The sequence below is a fragment of the Calliopsis andreniformis genome, chromosome 4 (assembly GCF_051401765.1).
Source record: "Calliopsis andreniformis isolate RMS-2024a chromosome 4, iyCalAndr_principal, whole genome shotgun sequence".
Classification (NCBI taxonomy): domain Eukaryota; kingdom Metazoa; phylum Arthropoda; class Insecta; order Hymenoptera; family Andrenidae; genus Calliopsis; species Calliopsis andreniformis.
Window position 1 is genome coordinate 3,186,961 of NC_135065.1, and position 15,195 is coordinate 3,202,155.

Genomic DNA, 15,195 nt, shown 5'->3' on the forward strand with positions numbered 1-15,195 from the left:
GATTAATTCTCATCGAGAGGACGTTTCATCAAGGACCCAGCATTCATGAACCTCGTGACGCTCCTCAAAAGTTATGAGTGAACGAAGGGCAGCAAACGATACCGTTCTATCAGTTCCCAGTAATGCTGGAGAATTATCAACAGCACTATTAACAATTATCGATGATTATTATTATGAAAAAATAAGAATATAATAATTCAAATTCCATTGGAAGTCACTGAGATGCAAAATTGCAGCTTAAGATTGTGTTACAACAAAATATAGCTATCAAATGCTCACAAAGTTTTGGTCTAATTGCAGTTCTGAGTAGGACTGACGCCTATGGAGTATAGAAGCAGTTGTAAAAATATTTACGTAGAACAGCTTTCGAGATCAAATTTTTATTCAGAGAATATTATATTTTATAAAAGTGAATATGTACGAAAAAGTCTTCCCCCTTTTTGAATCTTGAAGGAGTTATACTAAATAACTTAACAATATCACTATCAAGAAACATGGGTCAGCTACTTCTATCCGCCAGAGTCTTGCAAATGCAATTAAGTTCCCTCATAATAATAAATAAAGGAAATGATAACTACTACAATTTCATCTGAGACAGACAACGAAAAATCACGTGGAAAAAATAGTCAGATAAGAAAAAATAGATCTTGCAAAAATCTCCTAAGTAAATTTAAGTAGAATGACTTTTGTAGAATGTACTATAGACCTTTGTAAAATTAACAAAGGTAGCTTGACTACAATCATAGCAAGTTTATTAAATCTACAATGTCGACTCTTAGGGCGCAAACACATTATTATCACGTTACATGACCTCGCTTTACATACTATATCAAATTCATAAGGTGAGCCAAGGTTTTTCCCTTATTCCAAACCTATTTTGCTACAATATGTAACGTGATTTCACGTGACGTGACAGTAATGTGTTCACAGCCTTAGTGACTTTATTAAACTCAGGCTTATTAAAGCTAGGTTTACATTAGACAATTTCTGGTCGGACAACCGAGTTAATGAACCTAAAGTCGCTTCAAATTGTCCTTTCAGCTTGGTTGAAATTGAGTTTACACAGACAACTTTGATCAACTTCGTGTTCAACAACTCGATTGCCCAACTAAAAGCTGCCTAATGTAAACGCAGCTTTTGTAAATTCTACAACAGGCTTTAATAACTTCAACTTAATATCTTTTTCTGTGATCTATCAATATTTCCCCATCACCAGTCTGCAGACCCCACGCGAGCAGACACAGAAAAATCCTGAAAAAAGAGGAAAAGGTTCAGCGAACCTTGGCAAACGAAGGTCCAGAAAGAAGAAAACCCTCTAACGATACGCACATACTTGTCCACGAGTGTAACGTATCGATGTCTTCGAAATATTAATATGTATGAAGGTTCTTCCTGCAGAGAGAATGCACCTGCGTTGCGCGTATGCGTGTCCACGTTCGTCGCGACAAAGCTGCAGTGTCGGGGAACACGCGTGGACTTTTTTGAAGCCTGTGCTAGCGTTTGATCGTCCCGTTGCGAGAGCATCCTTCTTGCCTTCTATCCTCGCGGCTCTGAATAGCCACAGGGAGCCAGGGGAATGAAAAGTCTGTTTGGATTACATATAATGAGATGAAAATTGGCTTGGGGCCTATACGGGACCTTAGGACGTGTTTGAACAATTACACGCTCGCGAGGGGACTCTAAACGAGTTACTCGACAACAGCCCCAAGGCTGCCTTTTCCCTCTACTCGATATATTTAAGCCTCTGCCGATTCAACACCTCGTTCTGAGAACGAGATAACGAGGGGAAATTGTCCTGTTCGGGAAAGATTGGGTTTTCCGTAATAAACGTTTTAAAAATGTAATTACATTTCATTACGACGTCTGGAATCATTTTCATGATACACGTACAAAGACACCTTGAGGAATCTTCAGGATGTTCGAAGTGGAGTTGTTATTTTGAAATTGTGGAGTTATTGGATATTAAAATTTTATTAGCGTTTCATTATCATGGTATAACATATGGAGAATGGACCTTGCTCTGACTAGTTTTTTTTGAATAATTTATCTCTTCCTTTAGGAATAATTTGAAGCACCTTGGTAGGATAATAAAGTTCATAAAATGTGTAAAGCGTGTTGAAAGTTTTGGTACATTGTAACACTAGAACTTATAGCGACCAATAGTAATTGATCCATTAATAAATTACTTCTGTAATTGGCGTAACTGTCAATAACTAATAATACAAATATACAGTAGTAACCATTGAAATTGCACCACCTTACAAAAGCCAATATTTTCTGTTTCACTGTTACATAAGAAATACGTATCTGTGTTATTTATCATTCAAAATCTAATTTCCTGTTTTTACTTGAAATTTTGATTTGTATAACAATTTAGATATGTTAAGGTGGCACGTATTTGATACTTTCCCCTTTAACAAATAGTATTTTTAACAAGTGTTGAAATTTGATTGTCTACTATAATATATACATATACACATGCATATTTCACCAAAAATATGCTATAAAACAGTAAAAGTTCTTGCATTATTAGATAATAAATATAGTTCGATATCAATTTTTAAAAGCTTAGTGATTAAAACCACTATTACTTCCTGGATTATTTATTATTATCCTCTCATTACATACTGTTGTAACTAACAATATAGTAGGGGGACGTGAACAAATCAAAATTCTTCAATTTATGCTCGCTATTTAAAGTAAAGGCTCCTGAAAGTTTAATTCGAAGTTATATCCCTATTTAATTCAGCAGTTCGCAGTATAATTACATATAAAATGGAAAATCATTAATTTTAAAGTGAAATAAAAGTGAATCGAAATGGTTTCTAATTATATGTCAGGGTTCGTGGAATATCTACTTCTAGGAAGTAGCATCTAGGAAGCATCTAGGAAGTAGCATCTAGGAAGTAAATCGTCTTGCTAAACGATTCCCACTAGTGACGTAATTTCGTTAGATTTCCATAATTCGACAGTCATTTGTTACTGCAACTTACAGTCATTATTCAAATCTTGAACCTTGTAATCCTTGACACAAAAAGAAGTGCAACAAGTTTTTCGTGGCTATCGTAGCTCCACGAAAAAATCTGAGCCAGAATATTTTTCTGATTTAATTTGAATGTTAATCAACTCTTACGTAATAGCAGGATTATCAGAATATCTTTTTATAATGAAATCAAATAAGTAATGGAGCTCACTTATTATAAAATATTACAAAATTACGAAACTATTTCATCAGTGTTGCAATACTGATTTATTTAACTAGCTGTTACAATTATTTTGCAAGTATAATATAATATACCTCGAGAAAAATCTACTAATAATTAACGACTGTTCCTTGATATGTCGTAAAGCAGGGAGAGCTACTCCAGCAGTTGACAATGTATTAAGCATGATCTCAATTCCTCAGGATTAAATTGCAAGCAGCATAAGGTGTTTCGGATCTAGAGCAATCGGATTATCGGAACTAGCCGTAAAATTGTTCAACACTAAGACTTGAACCGTGCCAGAGTGAAAGAGTAAGGTTCCTCGAACGTTGTATGACCAGCCAGGGATTTTTTGAACCGTTTACAGACTTTTCTAGCACATGGACAGTCTGCAATAAAGAGATAGTGTATGATTGACTCAGGAAATGGGAAGGTTCGTGTATTACTTAGCAATCTTGACCATATTTCACGCATGGTACGAGATTGATGAAAACTTGAAATTGTCAGAATGATAAGTTATTTACTTTTTCACATCATTATGGTTTCCAAATACACTACTGTATGTTCTCATTGTAGATACTATTAGCGAGATCTAAAGTGACTACAAAATTATCCTGAAGTACCTGTCCTTCTTAAGCGCAATAAAATATTTTAACGATTTCTTTATAGAGATTTTCCTTGAAAATTGATAAGAACAGAATTAATATCCAAGTGCATTAAGGTCAATAGTATGAGGCAATTGATAATACTCTCGCTATACATACATAAAAGGAATTTCAAGGGAATATGCTTTTGACATGTACAGAAAATACAAGTTAGATTAAAAAGATTTAACTATAAAAGTTTTTTAACATTACATCTGAAGACCTGTCAAACAGGGTTGCATGCAATCTGAGCGTTGCAATGCGGAAAACGATCGAATAGTGATTCACCTTAAGTTTCCCGTGATGCAACTTTTGGTCTATAATATTTGCATTTAAGGGAGAAAGCGTGCAAGCGCAGTGTTAAATTATTTAAATAAAATACTGCAATTATCCATATCATAGAGTAATCCATTTTAAGACTTTTTTACTTAAAAAAATTAATTTTAATTTTTTAGTAGAATTTTAGTCGTATTTAAATAAAAAATTTAGTTAATTTTGAAAAATAGTAAATTATTACAATAAGTGAACCATGTATGTCATAATAAATAAGATACTTCCTTTCTCAATTGTTTTTCACATTCAACAAGTACGATTTTAATATTGTCATGTTATATATTTAGCAACCATGCAGAAATTATGCAACCAAATATTCTAACGACAATAAGATTATTTACGTTATCAACTTGTAAAATTTTAAAGTCTTTCCATTGTTTACATTCAGGTTATTCGTTTCTAAATTTAACTATGCGGACCTCATACCAGGATATGTAAATCAGTAAATTCTAACTGTGTTAGGCTACACTTTGACTGCCCGTCATCTCCTATTACTTTACAGTAAGTGTTTATAGAGGATATTGCACACAATAATTTCACAAAAAATAATAACCAACAAAATCCGATTTTTCAGAAAAGTATTAGTTAAAGATGTTTGATATAATTTTTCTCACTGAGGTCTTCAATTTTGAGTAAATTAATTTTGAAACTTAATACACATACAACTCTATATTTTGTAAATTTCTAATACATTGGAAGTTACAGAGTATATTTCTTACATTTGATTCTTATATTTTATATTGATACTCAGCTACATATGTTTAATAAACGACTGTTGTTTTTTCGAAATACAGTACTTCTAGATTATTTACAGTATTTGCAGATTGTCACTAAATTCTCATATTACCTAAAAGTAAAATAAATTTTTATGACCAATTGAATACAATAAACAGAGGTTAAAAGCAAGTATCTTCACGATTCTTGTTTCACCTTATCCATCCTCCAGCATTTCACGTCACCGTTTTTTCCCATTCTCTTTCATTTTTTTTTATGTAGATGACATTCTTCGCCCAAGCTACTCTCGACGAATAAAAATCATGTTTATTTATTGCGTCATGCAAAAAGCTACAGGTAGTCTTTGTGTGTATCGTGGACACAGACTGCAGACGTTATGCTAATCGTTACGGTTTAACAAGGTGAGCTATCGTAACGTGACTTCACTTTAGAGGGCCGTAAAAAATACAAGTTACCTCGAATAATTCTTCAGATTCGATCAACCGAGTAGGTAGTCTGATATAACAAGAAGAATTTGGGATGGGCTAGTGCCTAGTTGTTTCGGTTGCAGAAATGGCATGTCTAATGCCACGCGAACCGGTTTGTCGAACTCTAACAAATACAAATTTATACATAGAAGACATACATTCTGTAATGTGAATAAATTACAACTCTGTAATGTGTCTGTAATGCGAATAAATTACAACTGATACTTGTAAACAGAGCATCTGTGCTCTGATTAAATAGGAAAACTACTCTAAACTACTTGGGCTTAGTATTATCTACTACTTCATGTTTCACAGAATTATAAAAGTACTAGTACAATTTTAAAGAAACCTTTTGTGATACACAATAAGAGATTATTGCAAAACTTTCAATACAAATCTATGAGATGACAGATCTAAAACTTGTCTTTTTCAAATTTTTTCTGCTACTGCATGTACATTTCAAATCTGCAGGAATTCAATGACTACAGATCGTTCCATATGGGCAAACTTTTTGTCTTTTTATATATTTAACTACAGTAACTCAGGAAATTCTTTATAGATACAATTACAACATATAATACCCATAATCAGTGGACATATAAAACTCTACTATTTGCAGAAAAATGAAGTAAGGAAACTGTGTTGTAATACTCAAAATTATTTTATAAAAGGAATTACTTTCTGATCATCTTGCTCATTAGTATGCCTGATGGCAACCTATAATAAGAGCGCATTGCACATTATATTTCATGTTGTATTTATAATAACCAAATCACAGTGCTAGGCGTTAAACCGCTGAGTTGTATCATCGCTAAAAAATAAATACACCCAAGCATCCTCTCGCAACACAACTCATCGTAATCAGTGGCAGTTTCTATTCAAATCGACAGGCATCAAGAATTCATTTTCATCCGCTTTAAATATTCAAAGCGCTAGTCGGTCTCTCAAGCCACGAAGTAGACACATTATATTGCAAAAGTACGCAGCAGGGAAGTGATTTCACGCCACCGAGTTATCCGTGATTCTTGTGTCTCCTTAAGCCACATTCTTACATCTAAAAGTACGCGCTACTTGTCCAGGCACGCAGGTTTTCCACCTCGAAATATGTAACATATTCAACACGTGTCAGTGAAATGAATTACTAATCATTTTTTAAATATTTGATACGTCATGGTAGTATTATAGGAATTTCAATTAAGAAAAGGTCAGTGATAAGTATACTGCGGATCTTTGGGCATTTATGAAAAATATCAATGCGCAAAAACAATGCAATGAATTCATATAATGCACAAAATTCTACAAAATATCGAAAGTTAAATACACTTCATAGTATTTTGAAGGAGAAATCTCTAATTAAATTGCACTTCTCTAATTCTATTTATGAAAATGGGAATTTGTATAAATATCCACGGTTTAATCATAAGTTGACAAAGAAATAGGTTGCGTTTTAACATAAACGTATCACTAATTTAAGCAATTGGAAGTTTTTGAAGGAAAAATCTCTAATTAAATTGCACTTTATTGCACTTTAATTATATTGCACTTTACAATTGTATTCTAATTCTATTTATGAAAATGGGAATTTGTATAAATATCTACAGTTTAATCATAAGTAGACAAAGAAATAGGTTGCGTTTTAACATAAACGTATCACTAATTTAAACAATTGGAAGTTTTTGAAGGAGAAATGTCTAATTAAATTGCACTTTATTGCACTTTAATTATATTGCACTTTACAATTGCACTCTAATTCTATTTATGAAAATGGGAATTTGTATAAATATCTACAGTTTAATCATAAGTAGACAAAGAAATAGGTTGCGTTTTAACATAAACGTATCACTAATTTAAACAATTGGAAGTTTGATAGGATCGTGTTGAACCAATTTTGAGTTGTACTACTAATCCTAGTATCTTTCGATTAGTTGTATCAATTACTGTGTCATATGACCTTAATTTATGATTAAACTCTTTAGAGAGTCATTTCGTTTAATTTTAGTAAAATATAATAGTTGTTTCTTAAATTCTACCATGTCTGGAACACTAAGAGTTTCATACAAGCGTATACAAGCATTTAGACCACGCCTGTCCAAGGATTTGTTCATACACGCAGTAAAGTGTCTGCTCTAGCTTTTAAACTAACTTTCTATTAGTTTGTGAATTTGGCATACTGCAAAAATTGAAGATGATTTTCTAATTACCTAATATCAAATGACTGATTATTAAGTGAAATGTTCAACTGACTTTTCTCCCTGTGCTCCAAACAAACAGAAACATCCATTTGATCGTAAATTTCGCTAATGTCAGTATTAGAGTGACACAATTAGTAGCTGAAGAGTTTAATTACTTATTTCTAATCGGTCCGTTTGGCATACTTTTAGTTATGATATCAGAAATTGCACTCCTATACCGCTAGATAAATGATTAGTTAGTGACTTAAGGCCTTTTCTTAGTCGATCTGGGTCAGTGGCTATCGTTCATGCTGTCTGTAACTCGAGCGTGTAGTTCATGAACCCTATTACAGCAATGCCGTAAAGTGTGCGTTTGTTACAATTGACATTTATTTTCTTCTTTCCTAAAAAAAGCCTTAAGTGGTAACCGAGTATGCAAAACATACGAAATATTTAACTACTAGAAAACTTTAGTAACTTAAGACAAATATAGGTAAATAGAACTACGTATATCTGCAGGCACTATATACTTTGTATAATTAAAATCATTAATCCGCATATTTTGCAGTGAGACTCTATAATAAATTAGTGAAAAATTATACTGTAATTTCCATGTAATAAGAAATCAATAAAGAACAGAAATTTCGCTAAAAGGAATTATTTTGAAATTAAATTTATTTTATTAGTATTGAATATTTATTGGCAGAAAAGTAAATATCTGTACAATTACTTGTGAATTAAATATTTACAGTAATAATATCTAATTACTTTCCCAACGAATTACTAGACTAGTAATTTATTTTAGTAATTATATTCTATTTAGTAATTATATTATCTAGTAATTATTTTAAAGATTGATTCGTTCTTCTGTCGTTCCTAGTTTCGCCTCATTATTAACTCAGTCCACGACTAGCTGATAAAAAAATCTCCGTAATCATTTGCCTGTGATTACAAATTTAAAGGAGAAGTTGAAATTGGTATGTTACGTCACCTCGCATGAGACCCAGTTTCATTATCACTGATACTGTCACAACAGCTGTTTTTAATCACGACCTGCTGTTTGTAATCTTCCTTTAAACTATGTATTCGTGAATACCCATACATTGATAATGGTCCCGTTACTATATTATGTACATGCTACTATTGCTCTTCAGTTTTGCAATGTGCCACGGCTTCGTTACATAAAGCGACCCGTGCGACACATTTTCGTTTGTTCATTAAACGCTGAATAGACATTCCCTGAGACTGCTTTGTGGCGGTGGTATTTCAATTCAGCTTGCAATTAGTTCAAACGAATCGTGTTAGCACGAGCGCGCTGGAAGGCTTCGTTTACCCATGGAGCACAATTAAAATTGTAACGGGCCATTACTGGTACAGAAATGTATCCGGCAGAGACACAAAATGTCAACTACATTTTGTAATCTAAGAAGTTAGTATAGTGGTTTATAAGTAAATTGAAAGTTTCAGATTCGAATTACAATCAAGGCAATAAACTAGTTTGTATGTCTTTAAGGTGACGTTTTACTAGATTTCTTGTGAATTTAGTTAGTCAGAAATAGCGACAATATTACTTTGTCATTAGTGGACTCATTGTTTTCTAGCATTACTAGAAATTTGCTTCTAGCAAATTTTAAAGAAATAAATAATGGCGGTTCCAATAAGTCTCATGGATACTATATTAATTGGGTGAATAAGTAAATATACTTAACTACATATTTCAATGCTTTAATGTACAGAATGTCTTTCTGCGTATAGAATAATTTATTTTAAATCTCCCTTTGTCTGTTTAAAATTGACCCCAATGAAATGACCTGAATTAAACGAGCGTACCACGTTCTGCTTGCTAAATAAGAATTAAGCTGATCAGCAGGTTTAAATAAACTAAAATACCTAACGAGCAATTTTTCAAAAGAAATTCTCCTAAAGAGATGTGTCCTTAACTGCATTATAATTTACATAATTTTCGACAATGAGAATAATACAGGTGTGAGAGTACACAATTAAAGTCAGATTTCCAAAGCTCTGATATGTATAGTATTTCAGCTCAACATATACTTATAAGACGAAATGAACTTTATCTTCCCCACAAGTGTCACGAGAGTAAAGCCCTTAATCGTTATTTCTTTAACAATTCAAACAAACGACTCCGCGTAACAAGCAGCAAATTATTTTCACAGAATCATTCCGCAGCAGCTGGCATCCAAATGAAAAAGAATCTGCTAAATAGAGATGCACCTTAAAGCTTATCGTAAGACTCTCTTCTGGAAGTAATATGTGGTGATTAACCAATACACAACACCTAAGTCACCGGTGATGGATTTGAACGTGTGCTCGCGTCGGGTTCACGACGGCTACGCGACCATAAGGTCAAGAGGTCGCAGCAGACCGCGAGCCGTCTATCGGTCCGACTCCGAGGAGCTGCTCAAAGAGGCTGTGGGCCCTTACGCTCTCCCTCGCCTCTCCAATTTTCCCGTGGCCCCGAACGACCTGCACCATGTGCCGAGGTGGTCCGACGTCAGCAAGGACTGCCTCCTGATCGAGAACTACGGGACACTGAGGGATCTGAAGAAAACGCATCTGCTGGACGAGCGAAGACAAGTAACCCTGAACACGTTCAGCAAAGGCGACCAAGGACGAAATAATTTGCCGAATGGCTGCCCCCAAACTATCAACGATGCACGAACGAATGGTCAAGGGCAATTGAACACGTTCTCGAGCAGGAATGGAGCGGACGAAAGGAAACAGGACTCCTCTATGCAAAACAGTACCGTCGAGAACTGCGTTTACGACACTGTGCCTGCTGAGGATTATCATAACCGACTCACTTTGCAGTCGTTCCGGCCAGACAGCAGGAAACTCGAGGAAAAGGATCAAGTGGATGGTTCTATCAAAATCGTTGACTGTTTTAGAGACGCTGCTGTGGTTGAACCTAGCTCGCAGAAACTGAAAGAGATCGAGGGCCTCGTCAATAGTTCAGGTCAAGTACAAACAATCGAGAAGAGACACTTTGGTTCTTCTAAAGGCGACACGAAAGTCAGAAAGGTAGCCGTTGTTGATTGCAGAAGGACTAGCAATGCCAAAGATAAACAACCGATTTATGCGGTTCCGAATAGTTTATCAAAGTCGAGACGTGAGCGGCGAGCCAACGTCACCGATGGTAATTATGTTCCAAGCGGTGATCTTTATCGCACCACCGCTAAGTACATCGAGGATATCAACAGGAACATCGCGGAAATTGACAAGAGCTACGAGGAGCTGAAATCGAACTCGAAGAATTCTGCTTATGGAGTGATCAACAAGATCGCTAAAGGCGAGCTTCCTGATCGATCGTGCAATTTTTATGGCTACACAAGGAAAAGGGACATGGTGCCGATGCCTCCCATATGCTCCGACTTCTGTGAGGGTCTCGACGAGAAGATCGAGAAGCAGTCGGACGTTGTGAATAAGACGGAAACTCTGAAGAACCTTTCTGCCCTCAGAAGCAGACCCAATTCCTTCAGAAAAATTCCACCTAAATTACTCCCAAGATCGTCTTCCATCGACAACACTTCGAGACATTCGACAGGGTCCACCACAACGTCTTCGACCAAGTCCACAGAGTCTTTATACGCAATAAGTGAATCACTGTCAAACGAAGTAGAACAAAATACAGAGTCAAAGATGAGTCTTATAAGCGATTTGTCGAAAAATTCATTCAATTTGAAACAGGATCCCACCAGTACAGAAGGGTCCGATGAGCTGGAGTCCAAAGATGAAATGTCTTCGACAGATGACGACAGACCTGCAACAGTTCGATCTGTGGATCGGTTACCGATCACCAGTACGATTCGAAAGAATCGCACTAGAGTTGACCACGATAAATCCTATTTAAAAAAGGACAGGATTCTACCAACATCCAAGTACGATACTTGTCAGCCAAATGGTTTCATCGTCAAAAGGAACTTGGCTAATTCGCAGTTAGAAGCAAAATCCTTTGATAACAATCATTTGAAAAGGAGATACGATACCCTGCCCTGTAGAAGGTCAAGAGCTTCCTCGAGACCTCTTCACAAGTCCAGCGAAGACGTTCTCGATGGTGAACGACCTGTGCGTAACCGATCCTCATCTTTGAACAGACCTTGCACCAGCAACATAGATGTCAGCACTGAAGACAGTAATCTGTTTGAAGACTACAAGAACATGAAGAACGGTTTTGATAGTACAAAACACCTTCCTCTTTACTTGATGGACGCTACGGACGTCATATTGCGCGGTCGATTGGACAGAACTAGTCGCAGCTTCCAGAGGCAGAGCCACTTTCAGAGGTCGTCCTACGGCAGAACCAGGCACAATTCTTTGGAGTCAGAGCCTGAAGATAAAGGCGACGATGATAATTGTCGATACAGTGGTTTCGCCACTCTACCTAGAAGAGGAAATCTCTCAAAGGATCAACCGTCTAACGATCCTCTTAGACGACTCTCTGGCAATGTACCCGTTCTTGAGCCACTCTACGAGCACGCAGTTAGCAATCCAGTTAAGCCAAGAAGCACAGAGAACATAATTCCTTGGTGGGAGCTGGCAACGAGGAAGTACAGACACCGAAGTTGCCCCTCTTTGCAGGTAACACAAAGGAGTATTTTATTCGTTGCAGTAGATTGCCTCGGGAATGTGAAAGCTCTCCCAAGACTATGTATAGGACATAAGTGATTAGGAGTAATTAAGGAATTTTTCTGATGATAGACAATAGCTCAATTTATTTGTAAAAATGAAATTAAAGGATCTTTCAGTTTTGCACTTGAGCGTGATTAACTTCCTAGCTGTTTTATTTATTAGGATCAATGAGCAATAAGTCATCGACAATGGCATACAAGCTACTTTCATGATCTACCATATCTTTATAGCTAGGGAGACTGGATATAACAGTTGATCTATATAGGCTTAATATGTTACTTATGAAATGAATCTTTTCTCGTCAGCGGACTATTTATGAGAATGAAGTTTCTCATTAAAAATTCATGCGTAATTGAATCAAAACATATTACAAGATTCCTACTGATGCGTAATTCAGTTTTAGAAATATCTGTTATCATTCAATGTATTGAAGTAATTAAGATTTTATTGCTCAGCCCAGTGCGCAATTTCTAAATTCAATAAAGTTTCTTAATTATCTTTTTCTCTTTAGCTTATAACCAAGAGCTTCATTTGACAAATAATTTAATTTTTTAACTATTTAAATTTTTCTTTACGTTATTTTTTGCCATTTGTTAAATTTTCAACTTAGAACATGTTTCTTTAAGTTAGAAATAGTAAATAAAATATACTGTAAATAAATCAGAGGCACTATTCACATAGACAGCCTTTTCAGCATATCTCTAAAGGTTATCATGTCATGTTCAATATGCTATTGTATCTTAAAAAGAATACAGTACGTAGTTTCTCAAAAAATTCTTCTCTTGCTAATAATAAGCCGAGTGTTTAAGTTCAAAGATAATAACATTCTCAGTAATATTATTCGTTAGAGCAAACCATCCTTAAGTCATGCCAGCAATGGTAGTACCTAGAACCCAGAAGGTTAAAATACTTGACTCTTGCATTACTGCACGTTCCATTTCAGATGAAACAATTTCCTCGAGAACTTTCATTTTCAGAACCATAAAAGTGGCTCTACGTTTTGTATGAAGTTATAAAAACCTGAATCACTCTCTCGTTCTCAGCGCCGGAATTAAATTGTTCCCTATTGTGTTCAACCTGCAGAAATCCTTCAGTATTCATCTAATACAGGATGCTCTGTTTGAATTATTCGATTTACCACGCCACTTATGCCTGTTCGATCGGATTCATCGATCTTTCTTCGCGCCTTTCACGCGTCAGCATACATCTCCAGCGTTGCTAATTATAGGAACGCCTTTGATGAATTACGACGAGTACGGGCCTAACTATCGCCACGCGATTGTATCTTTCCAATTCAACGCTATACCATCAGCATCGCAAAAAGAATATGATCGTGGTAAATTATTTTAATTGCGATCTTAATCAGAGGTCGGTGAAAGCAGCTGGATTTACGATACGGCAATTTGTAGGGTATGTTTGTGGGTTATAATGAATGGATCGCATGCGATGCTCCATCGTTCGAAGGGATTCGCGGCCGAAATAGAAGGTCAGGAAAGCGTTGTCAATTTTTTCTTAATGAACCGATTTGAATTTCTCTTAGGCTGGTCGAAACAGGGAATGTAGGCTCCTTGTCAATTAGTCCATAACTGGTCTTCCTACCTACACCTCTTTTCCATGTAGCTGGGAGCATGACTCACTGAGTTCTGTTCGCGTAGAGATCCCGTTTTGGAAGAAGGAAATATTTGACTTTTTGAAAAGTCGTTTAGCTTTTGTTTGTTTGTTATACATATGTTAATGCTTCTTTGATGCTTGATCCTCTGCTGAGCCTTGGAACTGGCACGCTCGATAGGGATTAAAATGAGTCATCCATTAAGTAAGGGAGTAAAAGTTTTATGCTCCTTTAAATGAAAATAACTTGACCTGATGATTTGGAGTTTTGCTTATTGGTCCTCGATAAGGAGATCCAAGAACTATTTAAATGGCTAGCAATATGAAATATATAAATGTATAAGGTAGTGGCATGAGAGAAGAATGGAATGTTAATAATGTCCTTCAATTTCCCATCTCGTTTCGATTTTGACATTGCTGATGACCAAATATCATTGAATAGACTCTTCTGATCTCTTCTGTTGTCATTAGATTCTCTAAAATTAAGTCTAGACCGGGAAATAATTACCAAGTCATATTCATTTAACTGAATATAAATTGATAACGACTCTGCAATAAGCCTAAAGTATTTGTTTCACAAAAATTGTCTTTCCATAATATCTTTGTTCTGCTTTATTGTTATTATTATAAACCATGGTATAAACCCCACCAGAAATCTGCAAATCCATTTCTTCTAAATTGGGTGCACTTTGCAAAATTTATAGATGGATTACATGTTGCTGTATCTTAGAAAAATGTTTCTAACAATTGTCACCTAGCGTGGATTATAATATAATATATTGTAGTTTGATTTTACTAACTTAACTTCTATAAAGCTTCAAACATCTTGAATATTTGTAGAAATAGGTCCAGTCGATTTGCATGTTAGTGGTATGTCAAGAACTATGACACAGCGGTAATTTAATCCGTTTACTATAGAGCAGGTACTCTTTGAGAACCTTAAAATGTTTTCAAAACATATATCACTTTCTAACATCTGAAATACCAAGACCAACAACCTACTTCAATATATTTTTCTCACGATTATGCCAAAACTTTATTTATCTTAAGTCTCATTTTTAGCTTCAATCTGTGACCATACATTTTGTGCTATTTGAGTTATCCTATTGCCCTTCAATAATTTCAATATGGTCTTCGCCATTTTGTGAATAAATTCTCGAAACGTCTTTGGAAGAAGATGGCGCCCAGTCTAATAAAAAAGCAGTCTTATCCTAGAATCAAAACGATACTAGTCCTGAAACTACTGTTTCATTTTTATATCCTCAGAAATATTTGTTCAGAAATCTTCTACTTGTCATTGATGTCATCCAATTTTTTCACATAAAACGTCGTTCCAAATACTCGTACCACACAGCAATAAAATCTTTGTCCATGCGTGGTTAAA

At 35.3% G+C, this 15,195-nt stretch overlaps 1 protein-coding gene across 4 annotated transcripts in view; it reads left to right on the forward strand.

Moving 5' to 3' along the window:
• The window catches only part of LOC143178604 (protein sickie-like), a 117,051-nt gene that overhangs the window by 64,927 nt on the left and 36,929 nt on the right, over positions 1 to 15,195 (forward strand). The window contains exon 2 of one of the 4 annotated variants that reach the window (XM_076377354.1): positions 9,731 to 12,152. The exons of the other annotated variants lie outside the window; for them this stretch is intronic. Coding sequence (XP_076233469.1) covers positions 9,867 to 12,152 — 2,286 coding nt within the window. The 5' untranslated portion in view covers positions 9,731 to 9,866. The remainder of the gene's footprint in view (positions 1 to 9,730; positions 12,153 to 15,195) is intronic. 4 annotated transcript variants of the gene reach the window in all.